Source organism: Cupressus sempervirens, chromosome 10 (genome assembly GCF_028749045.1).
Source record: "Cupressus sempervirens isolate cs-2001-9-10 chromosome 10, ASM2874904v1, whole genome shotgun sequence".
In the NCBI taxonomy this organism is placed as follows: Eukaryota; Viridiplantae; Streptophyta; class Pinopsida; order Cupressales; family Cupressaceae; genus Cupressus; species Cupressus sempervirens.
The window spans coordinates 947980397-947994977 of NC_143127.1; the positions used below are offsets into that span (position 1 = coordinate 947980397).

Genomic DNA, 14581 nt, shown 5'->3' on the forward strand with positions numbered 1-14581 from the left:
TAGCAATAAAATAAAAAATAAAGTTAATATTAATATAAATATGTTATTAATTCTAAAAACTGATTAACACTATTTATTAATAAATTGAGTAAAACATGATTTAACTCGAATAAATAAAGGTCAAAGGTTTTATGTTCTTGTTTTGTTGTTTTATAAAGGCAATTAGAGTTCGTGATTAAATTTGTAGAAGCAGAAAACATTGCAAATGTGGCACTAAAAATGCAGACTACCTACATAGACCCAACTGTGTCTTCCCTAGGCACGGTGAGAAGTAATAATAAAAAGAAAAACAAATATTAACAAATTATTGCACAGGTTCTAAACACAACCCTTTCGGTTCTTGACAGATCCATTTGGGTTTGTCCAGGATAATACCACAGTCTAAAAATCACCCCCTGCAATAACCTCCACTTGGATTTATCTGCAATCGGGACCAGGTTCAAAATGGCCCCAGATCTACGACCTGCAGTAAATAAACCAGTTACATTGTTATAAATCATTCACATATTCTAGATTTAGTTTCTTATCTTTTTCATAATCGTATTATCACAGGTTGAGATGCTTTTGGTGCCAAAATTATTATATTTTAGTGCATTAAAATTTGATAGATTTGATTTTAAAATATCATTTTTGTACAGCTATACCATATCCACTATTTGCTTCAGGCATTATGTTCTTTTATCTGAAACATCATTGATTGTTGCATAATGTATTGGAGCTTATTAGCTGTCACACATCCTTTCTTTTATACCAATCGACTTAGCTCTAATTGTAAAATGGCGGTGGAATGAATCATTGAAATGTCAAGCTTCAAGATCAATCACGAGTCATGACATTGATGTTTACCATATGGGGTAAATAGATTAATGCATACAGACAATAGACAAGAATATGTAACAGCAGTACTCCTTTTATTATTCGCATATGCCAAAGGGATTACATAATGCTCTCCATCCTTACAATGATGATCCAAAGTTGTACATATACCATCCCGAAGAACCTTCCAGAAGGAGCCCATCGGCTATATAACAATTACCGAATACATCAACCCGTTGGTTACACAATATTTACCGATGACATCAACCTGTCGGCTACTCAATATTTACAGACGACATCATCCCCCCTAAAAGAAAAATTCATCTCTGGACGACAATTACAAAATATCTGAGACAGATTAATAAAACGGAATACATTAACTGACTAACTACAACAAAATAGATCTATTTCTGTCACACCACTTTCACATTCATCTCGTGCCTGAACCAAACTGGTCTCCAAATTATGTTGCATTTGTAGCCTCTGCTAACACATTACTGTCTCCTTAATCAAGTTGACTTTGATAGCCACTTGTGCTACTTTCTCTGCTTCCAACTCCTGGGTACCCTGAGCCAAGTGTCATTGTACTGCCTTCATCTAGATGATCAGCTCCTCCCGAGCTCCTTTATGCATCCACCAAGATAGCTTCACGTCCAACACCTACTCCAAGTGCCTCAAAGTGTATCACCTCTCTTGAAAGGCTTGCTCTGTGCTCTCTCTACCTCTAGTACACAGACACTTTATGCCTACAGTAGCTCCAGGTCTCATCAACTAGTCATACTTCCCACGACTGATAACTACATCGACTGGGGGTTTGGGGGGCATCGCCCCTAGCGGGTTCGAGGGGCAGTGCCCCGGTAGGGTCCTGGGGTAGTGCCCCAGGGGCGCTCCTTGTCGCGATACAGGACGGGGTCGAGGGGCAGCACTCCCGCCGCCAAGACCAAATTAGCACTCTCAAACCCACACAAAACTCTATGGAATACACTTATTTTGTGATTTTCTTCTGATTCCACACTTTTTCTGGCAACTGCTTCTGTTTTACTACCTGTTTATGTCTTTCCCTTCCCTTGGGCATCATGCGTTATTCATTCTGAACATCTTTTATTTGTCGTCTTTTTTTTTTTTGTAGAAAACCTCTTGTCACCTGTGTCTATACAGTGCTCTCTCTCTGTTATGTTACAACTTCGCTACTAATGTACAGCTACACAATGGATTGCTTCTGCCATAGTCGTACCATCTTCCTCCTACTGTACAGCCTCCCCACTCCAACTATTGCCACCGTATGGTCTTTCTCCTTCGCCGTAGAGTCACCCAACCTTCAAGCAATCTGGTCATACGACCGTACGGTGCTCTTACCTTTTCTGCAACTTTCTCAGCCATGGCTGTACAATGTGTCCTGATTTATTCTCCTATGCTCCAAGTCCGTATGACATACCCTGCACTGGATGGTCATATAGCGTACCCTCCTTTCTGCTTTCCTTAAGCCGTACTCATACAGCTGCCGTACGGTGTAATGCTTAGACATGGCTTCCCCTTCATTTGTTTCTCGTACTGCCATACGGTACATCTCATGTCCGTACGGTAGGAATTTACATGGCTGTACAGTGGTGGCTCCTTGTCCATACGGTATCATACGGTATCCTAGCTAGTTTGTATGGTCCTTTCCTAAATCTGTATGGTTGCTTTGTCTACGCTGTACAATACTTCCTTGCTTGCTTCGAGAAGGCCATATGGTGGTAGCTCCTTGTTCGTACGGAGCCTCTAGTTTGAACGATATTTTTCCCTTGCCATGTGTTTGCCGTATGGTGCACCTCCAGGTCTCTTCTTGCAAATTTCCAGCCCTACGTTGTATTCTTCTCTTTTCCGCATGGGTCAAAGCTCTCTCTTCTTCCACCAGTATGTTTTTTGGTTCAATATCATCTCCGAGGTTCATAGTTTGTACTGTGGCCTCTTCATATTTTATCGGCTTATCTTTATTGAACGTATGGGTTGGTGTTTCATCCACCTACGCTTCTCCTTCCTTTAGTTCACTATATTCCTCCGAGAACTCATTTCTTCCTTCTTCTTCAACGCCCAACATGTTGTAGCTCGGGAAGATTTCGTAATCTTCCATCTGCCAGTGAAATAGTCCGTTCACTGAATCTAGGTTGTCCTTATTCGACCCTCCTTCCACTCTCAATACTCCCTCATCAGGTTCCATTCTCTTCTTCCCCTTGTCATCCCTTTAACCTTCGCTTTCGGAATCTAACGACGCTACCACCTCGCCTACTGTTTGTGCGTAAATCAATAATGAATCATCGTCCTTTGCTTTCCATTGATAGTGTATTCTTCTTCCAGTCATGCTTAACCTTTCCTTGTACAAGCCATCCTTGGTCCAGAATGGCGTCATATCCTCTCCTCTTCAGTGGGATGACGACGAAGTCGAGTAGGAACAACTGTGTTCCAATAGTTACTGGTTGTGCCATCAAGGTTCTCAACGTTTTGATCCCGTGCTAGTCTGCCGTGAGCAATTGGAATGTTGATGACCACAGCGTAGGTTGTCCTAATTTTTTCCATACATCTTGTAACACATTCACGCCTAACCCTTCATCCAAAATTGTGTTTGTTAGAACAGTTCCCAGAATGCCCATCTTGACTATTGCCGAATGCCTTCCCGTTGTGAGTGCCAGAAGCATTGGGTCTGTTGCCATTGTTGCACTACTATCCCTTCCTGTTTCCTCCGTCGCTTTCGGAAACGGTGTCATATTCAGAAGGGTCGTCCATAACTGGGGCATTTTGAGAAGGTCACTTAATTTGATCGGGACTTCCATTTGCATCACCTGCCTTATTATGTTTTGCTCAGCACAGTTCTTCGTTGAGGAACCAGTAGTGTCCTTCAATTGTGATTTCCTTGCCTGCGTTGCTTTCTCAATTTCCACCCGTGCTTCTTCCGATCTCTTCTTTTCTTCCATCGGGTCGGGGTATAGTTTTGCTTGTTTTCGAGTGATTGCCAGAACCTTCTCTTCGTCCGTCCTGATGGTGATCAAATTCACTCCTGATTTCGGGCACTTGGCATCTTCATGATCTCCCAGACCGCACCATCTGCACAACAACTTTGGTGTGTTTGCTGATGTACAATTCCATGCAAAGTGGCCTCACAAATTGCATGCTCGGCATTGAACCATCGGGCGGCCGTTCGCATCGTACTGAATTTTGCTGCAGCCCCCATTATTATTGTTGGTATTGTTGCTTTGCCCTTTGCTATTATTTTTGTACCCACCCAAAGTGGCACCATCTTTGTTTCTGTTTTTGTTCCCTCCTGACGTGGAAGTTGCCTGTGTCAGGAGCACTTGTTGATACGCTCTTGTTTTCATATTGAAGGGGCATTCTTTTGTGGAATGTCCCATAATTTGACAAATATCGCAGAACTGGTTTTTCGGACAGGATCCCTTTTTGTGACCTTTTGTCTTGCATTCAGTGCACCATAGCTTGTTTCCCTTCGTCTCTTTCTGCATATTTTTAAATTCCATCATCATTCTGATCATATCCTTCTAGGGAGCTTGGACCTTTTTGCTGCACTTTTCGTCATCACTGCTATCTTCTTCCGCAGACGCATCATCTGAGTCGGATGAGCTACTTTTCTTCTTGTTTTTCATTTTTTGTTCACTCTCTAAGTCCATCGCTGAATAGTATGCTTCGGTGTATGATGATGGCGACACAATCTTCATTTTCTTCCGTAACTCCGAGCGTAGTCCCTCAATGAACCATTGCTTTTTTAGCCCATCTACCGACTTACTTTCCATTTTATTTATTAATTCTTTGAGCTTTTTGGCATATACACAGACGGTTTCATTTTTCCCTTGCTTTGTGGTGTAGATTTCTGCTATGATTTCATTGTCGTCGCGCAGCAATTGAAACTCGGTAATAAACTCCTTTTTAACGTCTGCCCATGTAGTTAATTTCTGGGGATCTACGTCGGAAAACCAATCAACTGCTACACCCCTTAGGGTTGCTGGAAATTGTCGGACCCATTCATCTGTTTTAGTTATGCCATTCGCTGTCCAAATTGTTTCGCATGTCTTACAGTGTCTGATTGGATCGGCCGTTCCATCACCATCAAACTTGGGCAACTTCTCTTTTGGTCCTGCCATTGTTACTTGATTTTGTGTACGGGTGTTGTTTAGCACTGGTCCACCAGTGCCGTTCGACACTGCAACACCGGCGCTGTTCTACACTCTGACACCGACACTCTGTATCTCGGCGATTTGCACTCCGACACCTTCGCTCTGTACTCCAACACCGGCGCTATTTCAAACAATCGTCTTATCAACAGCTGTGTTCTTTGGTGAAGACGGATCATCGTTAAGCGAAGTTGTCCATTTTGGAAGTGTATCGCGGATGAAGAGTTCACTCCACGCTCATGCTCCCTCGGCACTTCGAGTTGTGCAAGTTAATTCCCTTTCATCTGGATTCTCTTCCTTTGGCATGTATAGGTTCAAAAATTCCTCCCTTGCTTCTTCCACCAAATCCAACCGTTGTCGAGTCTCTTCCAACAATTCCTTGGTGTTTCGGTGTCCGTCAACAATCTACTGAAACGTTCATCTGCGCTCGGCCTGTTGTGCCAAAATTAAATTTTCTTGTGCAATGCTTATTCCATCTTTTCCCTTTATCTTATTTCTATCCTTGTTAAGTTAATTTGGCATTAGTCTTCATTCTTCTGCCTTCATTCTAGGTCCATTGGGCAACGGCACCAAATGTTTACTTTATAGGGTAAATAGATTAATGCATATAGACAACAGACAAGAATATGTAACAGTAGTACTCCTTTTATTATTCGCATATGCCGAAGGGATTACATAATGTTTTCCATCCTTACAATGATGATCCAAAGGTGTACATATACCATCCCGAAGACCTTTCCAAAGGGGTCCGTCGGCTACATAACAAGAACCTTACCGACGATATCAACCCATTGGTTACACAATATTTACCGACGACATCAACCCGTTGGCTACTCAATATTTACAGACGACAATTGAAACATTGAAATGTCTGATTGCATTGACTTTACAAGCTGTGCTTTCGAAGTTTATCGCAACTTTAGTCTTTACATTATAATATTAATAAAACAAATTAAGACTATTGCTGTTGAAGTGAACCAAAACAAAATTTGTTTTAAATTCGTTATAAATTCGTGGCTGTGGTTTCACATTTGCTCAAAATGGAGCCGTATTCGACCTGGATTTGTATAGCCGAATTGCCATCAAATTTTACATTCAAATTGTGATTTGGAATCGAATATGAATCGACTTCGCATATACAACGAACTGACTTGTGAATTTCCAGTTGCCAGATGGAAAATGCAACTTAGTATTTGACTCCAGGAAATGCAACAACATGCATTTGAGGGACCAAATGAGGTTAGTAAACCATGAAATGTGGTAATTGGTGTTAATTAGTGTAGTGGAACCTATCCAAGGGGTTAGATTGGTCTTATGCACTCATTTTCCTATACTTGCATTGTAAACCAAGTCTAATTGTGTCTATTAGGTCTGCATACAAGGGTAAGGGTTGGGAAGCTCTGGAGTAGGTTTAAGGAGTTTCAGTCCAGCTTCCCATAACCAAAAAATGCAACTTTTACATGATAAAATTGAGAACTTTAACGTGACTCTTTTTGCAACTTTTACGTCTTTCAACAACTTGACATGAAACATTCCAGAATGGATCAAAACAGTTCCAAATGGTCTTAAATGACCTTATTAGACCCAAAAACATCCTAAACAACCCCAAAAGAAAAAAAGATGCATACTGTGATGCCGGTTCATCATTTTGAACTTTGGGGATTTTGAAAGCCCCTTTTTCTTGCTTCCATAATGGCAGTGCCATCACAACATCAGTTTTAAGGAAGGTCTACTAATATTAAAGTGAACTTCCATTTGGAGAGTGCTGGATTTGTGCTAAAGTTTATTGAATTCGCTGAATGCTTTGTATTACATTCGCTTGAGTTGTACAGTCATTTAGTTGGCCATTTGGGTAAACCATTTATTTTTGGACGGAAAGTTCTTTAGCTGCTTCCACCTTGTATTAATTCTATCCTGTAGTGTGATCAAAATTTTTCCCTGGAACCCTTTGTCCCATCTGAAATGATGAAATTAGGGAACTCAATCTGAGCACCACTGGAAAATAAAACAGTTGAATCTGTATTTCTAATCCTTTTGCATGTAATGAAAATAGACATTTTGTGAGACTAGTCCAACAAAAATCAAGTAAATACACATTTTGCTAAACCAGTCCAACAAAAATCAAGTGATCACTCTCTTTTTTCACAAAGGTCTGCCTTGCACAAGTCCATACAGAAATTTTCCATAGCTGAAATTCAAATGGCATTGTAAGTAGAAATTCATATGTATATAGTGTTTTCTGTTTTCAAATTACAGTTGTGATTATGTTTTCTGTTTTCTAATTACAATTGTGGTTGTGTTTTCAAATATTGGATTGATTTATGGTTTGATGGGTCATGTTTTCTTTTCCTACCAGATATGTCTGTTGTTTATTAACTGGTGGAGCATGTGCATAAGTTTCCTTATTATATGTACAAATTTTAAAACTATTGGAATTACATAATTCTTTTTTGAATATGACAAGAGTGGCTTGCCTCCTTGCAATAAAACAGTCCCATAGCATTATTAATTACATTCACTTGCTCCGTAAATGGTACCTTTCAAGTTTAGTAGTAACAACATTAGTGCATTGCTGATTCTATGCTTCAACTCTACAAACACATTTTGCCAATATTCTTCTCAAGTAAACAGAATGCTCATTTTATTATGATGGAAGAACTAGGCTTTTGACAAATTATGAGTTTGAACATCTTCCTTTGTTATGGCTTGATAACACGTGTCTAATTTCATTACATTGCTTATTCCTTAATTCAGTTGTTTTGAGTGTAGATATATGGAGTTAGAAAGTTCAGTATAATTTTTGTATGATTTTCTTACACATTAACTAATAACAGGTTTGAGATAGAGTCTGCCCCAGCAATTGTCTTTTTGAAAGACCCCGGTGTGAAGTTTGTACATTATGGTACGCAAAACAATACTGTTAGACTTTAAAAAAAAAAAATTCTGATGGACATCACTTTTTATGATAGGAAAAGCTCAATTGGGTCTTGTGTGTATCTCTCCAGGTCCTATTAATAGTTCTGATTTCTGGAGTCTAATGGAGCAACATAAAATCCATTGTAAGTGATTTCATTGTTGTAGCATGCAGTAACAGGTGTAGTCTTGTTAACAAAGTTGAACTTACTCTTGCATCACATAGATGAATTAGTCGCTTATAGCTTGAGGTTGTTTGAAGACTGTTAAAAAGACACGAGTGATAAATCAAATTAATTTTGTTCCAAACTCTAAACCTAAAAGAAAAAGGAAGAGTAATCTAATCTAAGTTTCAAGAACATGTTTTATTTTCATAAAAGAGAGAAAAATCACAACTCAGAAGTTTTACAAGGAAAGAGATTTAGAAAAAAATTCATCTAGGAAGGAATTAATGTGCAAAGGGTAGGATGAAGCAATGTATGTTTGTACTTTTCATTTTTTGGAAGGTTGGTAAAATGTCATGTTCCTGTTATAAAATAAATCATTTATCAAACTATTGTAATGAGCCGATTGATTTAATGTATCTTGGGCCGATTTTTATTTTGTTTCCGTAGTTTGTGTTGCCGTTGGCTATCTTTGTACACCCTTGGAAAGTTTTCCCCGACGAATATTGAAGCACGGCTTATAGGTAGTCTTTAGGTATGCAATTTGGATTATTTCTTTGTACTGCAAATTCCTGTTGGGATTCTCTGTTGTTTGCCTTTTCAGAAGTGAAAGATCTTCCCTATTTGGTCTTTTCACTTTAGGTGGGATTCAACCCTCACCCTACTTCGTCGCTTGTAGCACTTTGCTCGGATCTGGCAAATTGGAGCACCATCTTTTGACATATATTGAAGGATCATTTGTATTCGAGTTTTTAATATTGTATCTGATCTACATGTGTTTTATATGAAGGAATTTGCATTCATTGTTGTGGCTTAGACACCAATCCTGTGGCATCTAGACATTCCCATATGGCCTTTTCATTTCCCGCATGACTTACCATCTTTTCAAACCACTGTACTTGCCTCCCATCCTTCATTTGTTAGCTGTACAGCACACCGTACGGTCATCTTGGCACACTCCGCATACACTTCACCTTCCATCACCACCGTATGACCCTCTTCTTACCCCGTACAACCTCCTTATTGTACATCATACGGCCTCCAAGATTTCTTCCACCGTACCTCCACTCTTTCCCTCAAACTTCACCCTATTGCATCCCTCCACCTGCCATCTTACGGTCCTCAATCTGTACCGTACGGACTCATCCCTACACCACCTGCACCCCTTCCTTCTCCACTGTATGACATACTTCTACGTAGTCTCCCACACCATACGGACTCCATTCTAGAACACATTTACAGACATTATTACCAAATCATTTGCTAATTGTGTTTGATACACTGCATCGCTAGCACGGAACATTACAGTGGTATCAGAGTGCTTTGATCCTACCAGCCTATGAACAATGAATGAGAGTTTATAGCCGAAAGAGACAAAGAACCCATTCCGTTGATAGAATGGCTACCAATAGCCGCTGAACTCGTGGCACTACTGAGAGAACTTGCAATGAATCTAGCACAGATCATCGATACTCAGTGGCTTATACTTAGCGGATACTCAGTTGGCAGACAAAAAATAATCTGGAGAACATAATGGTCATAGCACGGAATCGGTGTCGGGTAAAACAAACCCTCATCCAACACGCTCTTGACCTTCCATGTTGTCTTTTCAAGCACCACACGGAGCAAAACAACCAACCTTTGAAGAGATGCAAGAACAACTGAGAGAAGATTGGAAGAATGAGAATTTCGAGGAGGATATATTGTACAAAGATTATGCAGATTTGAGAATGAGATATTTGGGAGGCAAAAATTGAGGATACTTTAACAATAATCTCAGAAGAAAGTTAAGTAAATTTGTCTCCATTTGATTGATCTGGATCCATATTTGCCCAAGCGTGGGTAATGAAGGCCGATACCTACTTCCAGTTGAATCCTATGCTAGAAGAAGAAGCAATCAAATTTGTGGTGCTGCACTTGGAGGGAGTTGCGCATGAATGGTGGCATCATGACACCATCACACTGGGGCATGATCAAATAACTACTTACTTGGAATTCACTGAGAGATTGATAGATCGATTTGATGGTAAAGATCCGGAACTCAATTTCAAAGATTTGGCATAGCTGAGACAAACTGGATCCATCGACCAATACATTGTGGAATTTCAAAAACTCTCTGTTTTGGTCATGGACATTTTGGAGAAAGACAGATAGCGCTCTTCATGGACGGATTGACAGAACCACTGAAAGGTTGGGTAAAAGGGTTCAATCCTGCCACTCTGTTGGGGGCTATTAAGAAGGCACAAAGCATGGCATCATCATCGACATCATCCTCTCGATGTTACACCCCAAACTGCCGGCGATTTCGAGTGACAGAGATAATAAACCTTTACCCAGGAAGCCATCATTGGATGAAGCTACCAGATAGAAATTCCGAAGGAAGATATTATGTTTCAACTGCAAGGGACCGTGGGAACCTGGCCATGGATGCCTTGGAAAAGGAAAAATACACTACATATAGGTCGTGTCCAATGATGAGGATGAACAAGAAGAAACGCTCGCCGAAGATGGCCAACATCATGACGACACCACAGTTAGTTTGAATCGTACGGAAAGAATTGCAACTTTGGTACGAGGCGGAGGAACTATTGCCCTAATCGGTTGCCCGAAGTGCACAGTTCTTTGTGTACGGGGTACCCTTCAAGGATAAAGAGTTACGGTGATGTTGGATAGCAAAGCTAGTCTAAATTTCATAAACTCATCTCTGGTGAAGCGAAGAGATCTACCTACGGAGACACGCAAGATTTCAAGTCAAGGTTGCCAGAGGGACTCTTCTGCCCTACGCACACTTTGTTCCTTAGCTAAGTATCACAATGCCGAATCACACACTAAGGATTTCTTCATAGTAGACCTTGATTACATGGAGGTTATTTTGGGCATATAGTGGATGGAGACATTTGATTAATATACTTAGAGCTTCAAGTGGATGGATTTCACTTTTGCTGTTGATGCAAAGGTCATTCTCCGTGGAATGACAAATGAAGGTCCGAAGGAAGTTTCTGTGCATCGGATGGAGGCAATTTTTTGGCGTGATGACATTGTGTGGGCTGCACGTTGTTTTGTCTCGATGGAACCTGTAAAAGGGCAACAAACACCTCCATAGGATGACAATCTCCAGGATATTTTGAGTAAACATGATAAAGTTTTCATTAACATTCCTCATGGCATACCGCCTCATCGAGGGTTTGAACATACTATTGAGTTGGAAGCAAGAGCCAAGCCGGTCATAACCACATCGAACCGCCATCCCAAGAAATTCAAAGATGAGATCCAAAAGACGATTGAAGAGCTGCTAGAGAAAGGATGGATTCGTCCTAGTTCTAGCCCTTTTGGGTCATCTGTAGTATTGGTCAAAAAGGATGGGACAATGCGCATGTGTGTGGACTACCGTGCATTGAACAAAAAAACAATAAAGAATAGATATCCCATCCCGAGGATAGATGAGTTGTTGGATGAATTGCATGGCGTAGTCTATTTTTTGAAAATAGATCTCCGTTCTGGATACCATCAGATACACATGACGGAGGAAAATGTAGAAAAAATGGCCTTCCGTTGTCACTACGGGCATTATGAGTTTTTAGTCATGCCGTTTAGATTGACAATGCACCTGCTACATTCCAATCTTGCATGAATTGCATTTTCAACAAACAATTACGTAAGTACTTATTAGTATTTTTTGATGATCTTATTTATAGCAGGACCTGAAGCCTCTGGATGAAGTCCTAAGGGTCATGGAAGAGTAGTCTTTGTTCGCCAAGCAATCCAAGTGTGAATTTGGTATGACAGAAATATTGTACTTGGGGCATGTTGTTAGTAAATACAGAGTTCAAGTTCATCAGGAAAAGATTTAGGCTATCCTTGATTGGCCTCCCCCAAAATCACTCATGGATTTGCGAGGATTTTTCGAACTGTGCAGTTATTACCGGAGGTTCATTAAAGAATTCTCCCATCTCAACGCACCCTTAACGGATTTGACAAGGAAGGGGTCTTTCTAGTGGAATGAAAAGGCACAACTCACTTTTGATAAGCTAAAAGAGGCAATGAGCACTTGTTTCGTACTTGCATTACCTGATTTCACTCAACTATTCATTTTGGAGTGTGATGTGTCCGGAGAAGGTATTGGCTTGGTACTGATGCAAGATAGACAACCCATAGCTTATAAGAGCAGGAAGCTTACACAAACATAATGTTTATATTCCATCTACGACAAAGAGATGTTGGCCATCGTACATGCACTAACCAAGTTCCAGTAGTATCTGGTAGGTGCTTAGTTTGTCGTTCGTACAGATCACAACAGTTTGAGATATTTCTTGGAGCAACGGGACATAAACGAGAGACAACAAAAATGGGTAAGCAAGGTTTAGGCTTTTGATTTTGACATTGAATATGTGAAAGGGAAGAACAATGTGGTTGCAGATGTCTTGTCCAGGAAACCCGCCATCTGCTCACTACCAGATTTCAGCTAGCTGGAAGGCACATGTGTTGGTAGAATACTCTAAAAACACATTTTCCTGTGAGCTAATGGATGACAACACCCAGGATGATAGGTACAAAGTGGTGGATGACATCATCTACAAGAATTGGATATTTTTAGTGCCAGAATCCAAATTGAAGCAGAAAATCTTGAAGGAAGTATACAACTCACCCATGGCAGGACACCCGAGTTTCCTCAAAACTTACAGATTCCTCTGGGAGAGGTTTTCATGGAAAGGGTTAAAAGGGGACGTGTTGCAGTATGTAAGAGAGTGTGCGGTCTGCCAGCAGAACAAATCCGAACATACTCTACCTGTCGGTTTATTGCAACCTCTACCAATTCCACAACATAAGTGAGAAAGTATATCAATGGATTTCATAATGGGGCTTCCCAAGGTGAATGAAAAGGATTGTATTTTCGTAGTGGTTGACAGATTGACAAAGTACACACATTTCTTCGCCATCCCCTTAGATCTTTAGGCCGCACAGGATGCCAATTTGTTTTTTAGAGAAATCTCTCATCTGCATGGGTTACCCTGAAACATTGTCAGTGATCGAGATGGGCGATTCATCAGTATCTTTTGAATAGAACTGTTTCGGATGGCAGGGACAAAATTATCACCAAGTACTAGTTACCACCCACAAATAGATGGACAAACGGAGATTGTGAACAAATGGCTCGAAGGTTACCTTTGGAACTATGTCTCGGCACAACGTGTTGGAATTACAAGAGGAAAAGAGTAAACTTCTACGGGGGGGGGGAATCAGTAGTTTAAACTTGGACCCATAAAACTTTCACCATAGATTCATCACATGCATTCAATAAGTAAGCTTAAATAACATGTAAAGCATATGCATCTAAATCATATAACTATTTAAGCAATCACACATATAACACCAGATTGCCCAGAAACCCTCCAAGTGAGAAGGTAAAACTTGGATGGGGATGACACCCACAAATCTTCACTACTATAGTAATAAAGTGTATCCAATGAAGGTTACAATGTTTTGACCATAAAACATGATCTACCTTGTGAAAGGTCTGCCTTGCTAAAGGCTTACAAAGACTCTTAGCTGTCACCTTGTTAAAGGATTTCAACACCCCATTAGAAATGTGCTTGGTTAGAGGACTTCAACTTACAACTAAGTAAGCACCCTGTTAAATGATTTCATACAGTCTGTTAGGACTACTTTGTTAAGAAATTTAACTGAAGTCACTTGTTAAAATGTCTTAGCATAGATCCTGCGAATGACACTTGCTTGCTTGATAACAGATCACCTCTACACAATATCTTATTGATCCTTCACTATCAAATGTCTCAATGCTGTATCTTTTGTTCTTCTCTAATTGATTCTGCAATTCACTCTTTCTTCATAACTTCTAAGTCACTTTGAATGCTCTGCATGCAAACTATCTTGTTCACTCTTTCAATTCCTTCCACATTCACTCTCCTCTATCATAAAGAATTTAGGGCTTTGTCCTCCTTAAGAAGACTTAGGTGGCTTAGGGTTAGGTATGAATCTACGGCTGAGATTCATCGATTTTGCCACTTAAACCTTCCCTTTTTTTGATTGGTTGCATGTAATTGCACAGGGAATCTAAATATAGATCCGCCCTTATCTCCATAATATCAAAATATAATCTTAAGTCGGCTAAAAAACAATTTACATAGTTGTTTGTGCCATTACAAACAAATATGTCAAAATTGTGTCACTTGGCATATGAAGTCTTTGATGCTCGGCATGCATTGTTATTTATGCTGTGACTTAGCACTTGCATTACTCGGCATCCATTGTTTACTTGGCTCCTGAATCACTTGGCATGGTCTATTTGCTCGGCACTTGAGTGACTCGACACTCATTGCAACTCGGCATGGTCTAATATTTACATTTTGTGCTCAACATGTATTACTAGTTCAGCATGAACTAAGTAAATAGCTTAAGTGTGTTGAAACTCACTTGTCAAAACCAATCTGAGATCAACAATCTCCCTCTTTGACATGAGTGTCAAAAACACTTGAATATACAATATTATCCTTAATCTCTCGAGCATAA

The 14581-nt window shown here is 40.1% G+C and overlaps 1 protein-coding gene across 1 annotated transcript in view; it reads left to right on the top strand.

The window, feature by feature from the left end:
- LOC149537110 (DNAJ heat shock N-terminal domain-containing protein) overlaps nt 1-14581 on the top strand; it is a 322115-nt gene that overhangs the window by 204746 nt on the left and 102788 nt on the right. Inside the window, exons 13-14 of the mRNA XM_089807127.1 lie at nt 7811-7878; nt 7982-8035. Of these exons, the coding sequence (XP_089663253.1) occupies nt 7811-7878; nt 7982-8035 (122 nt within the window). The remainder of the gene's footprint in view (nt 1-7810; nt 7879-7981; nt 8036-14581) is intronic.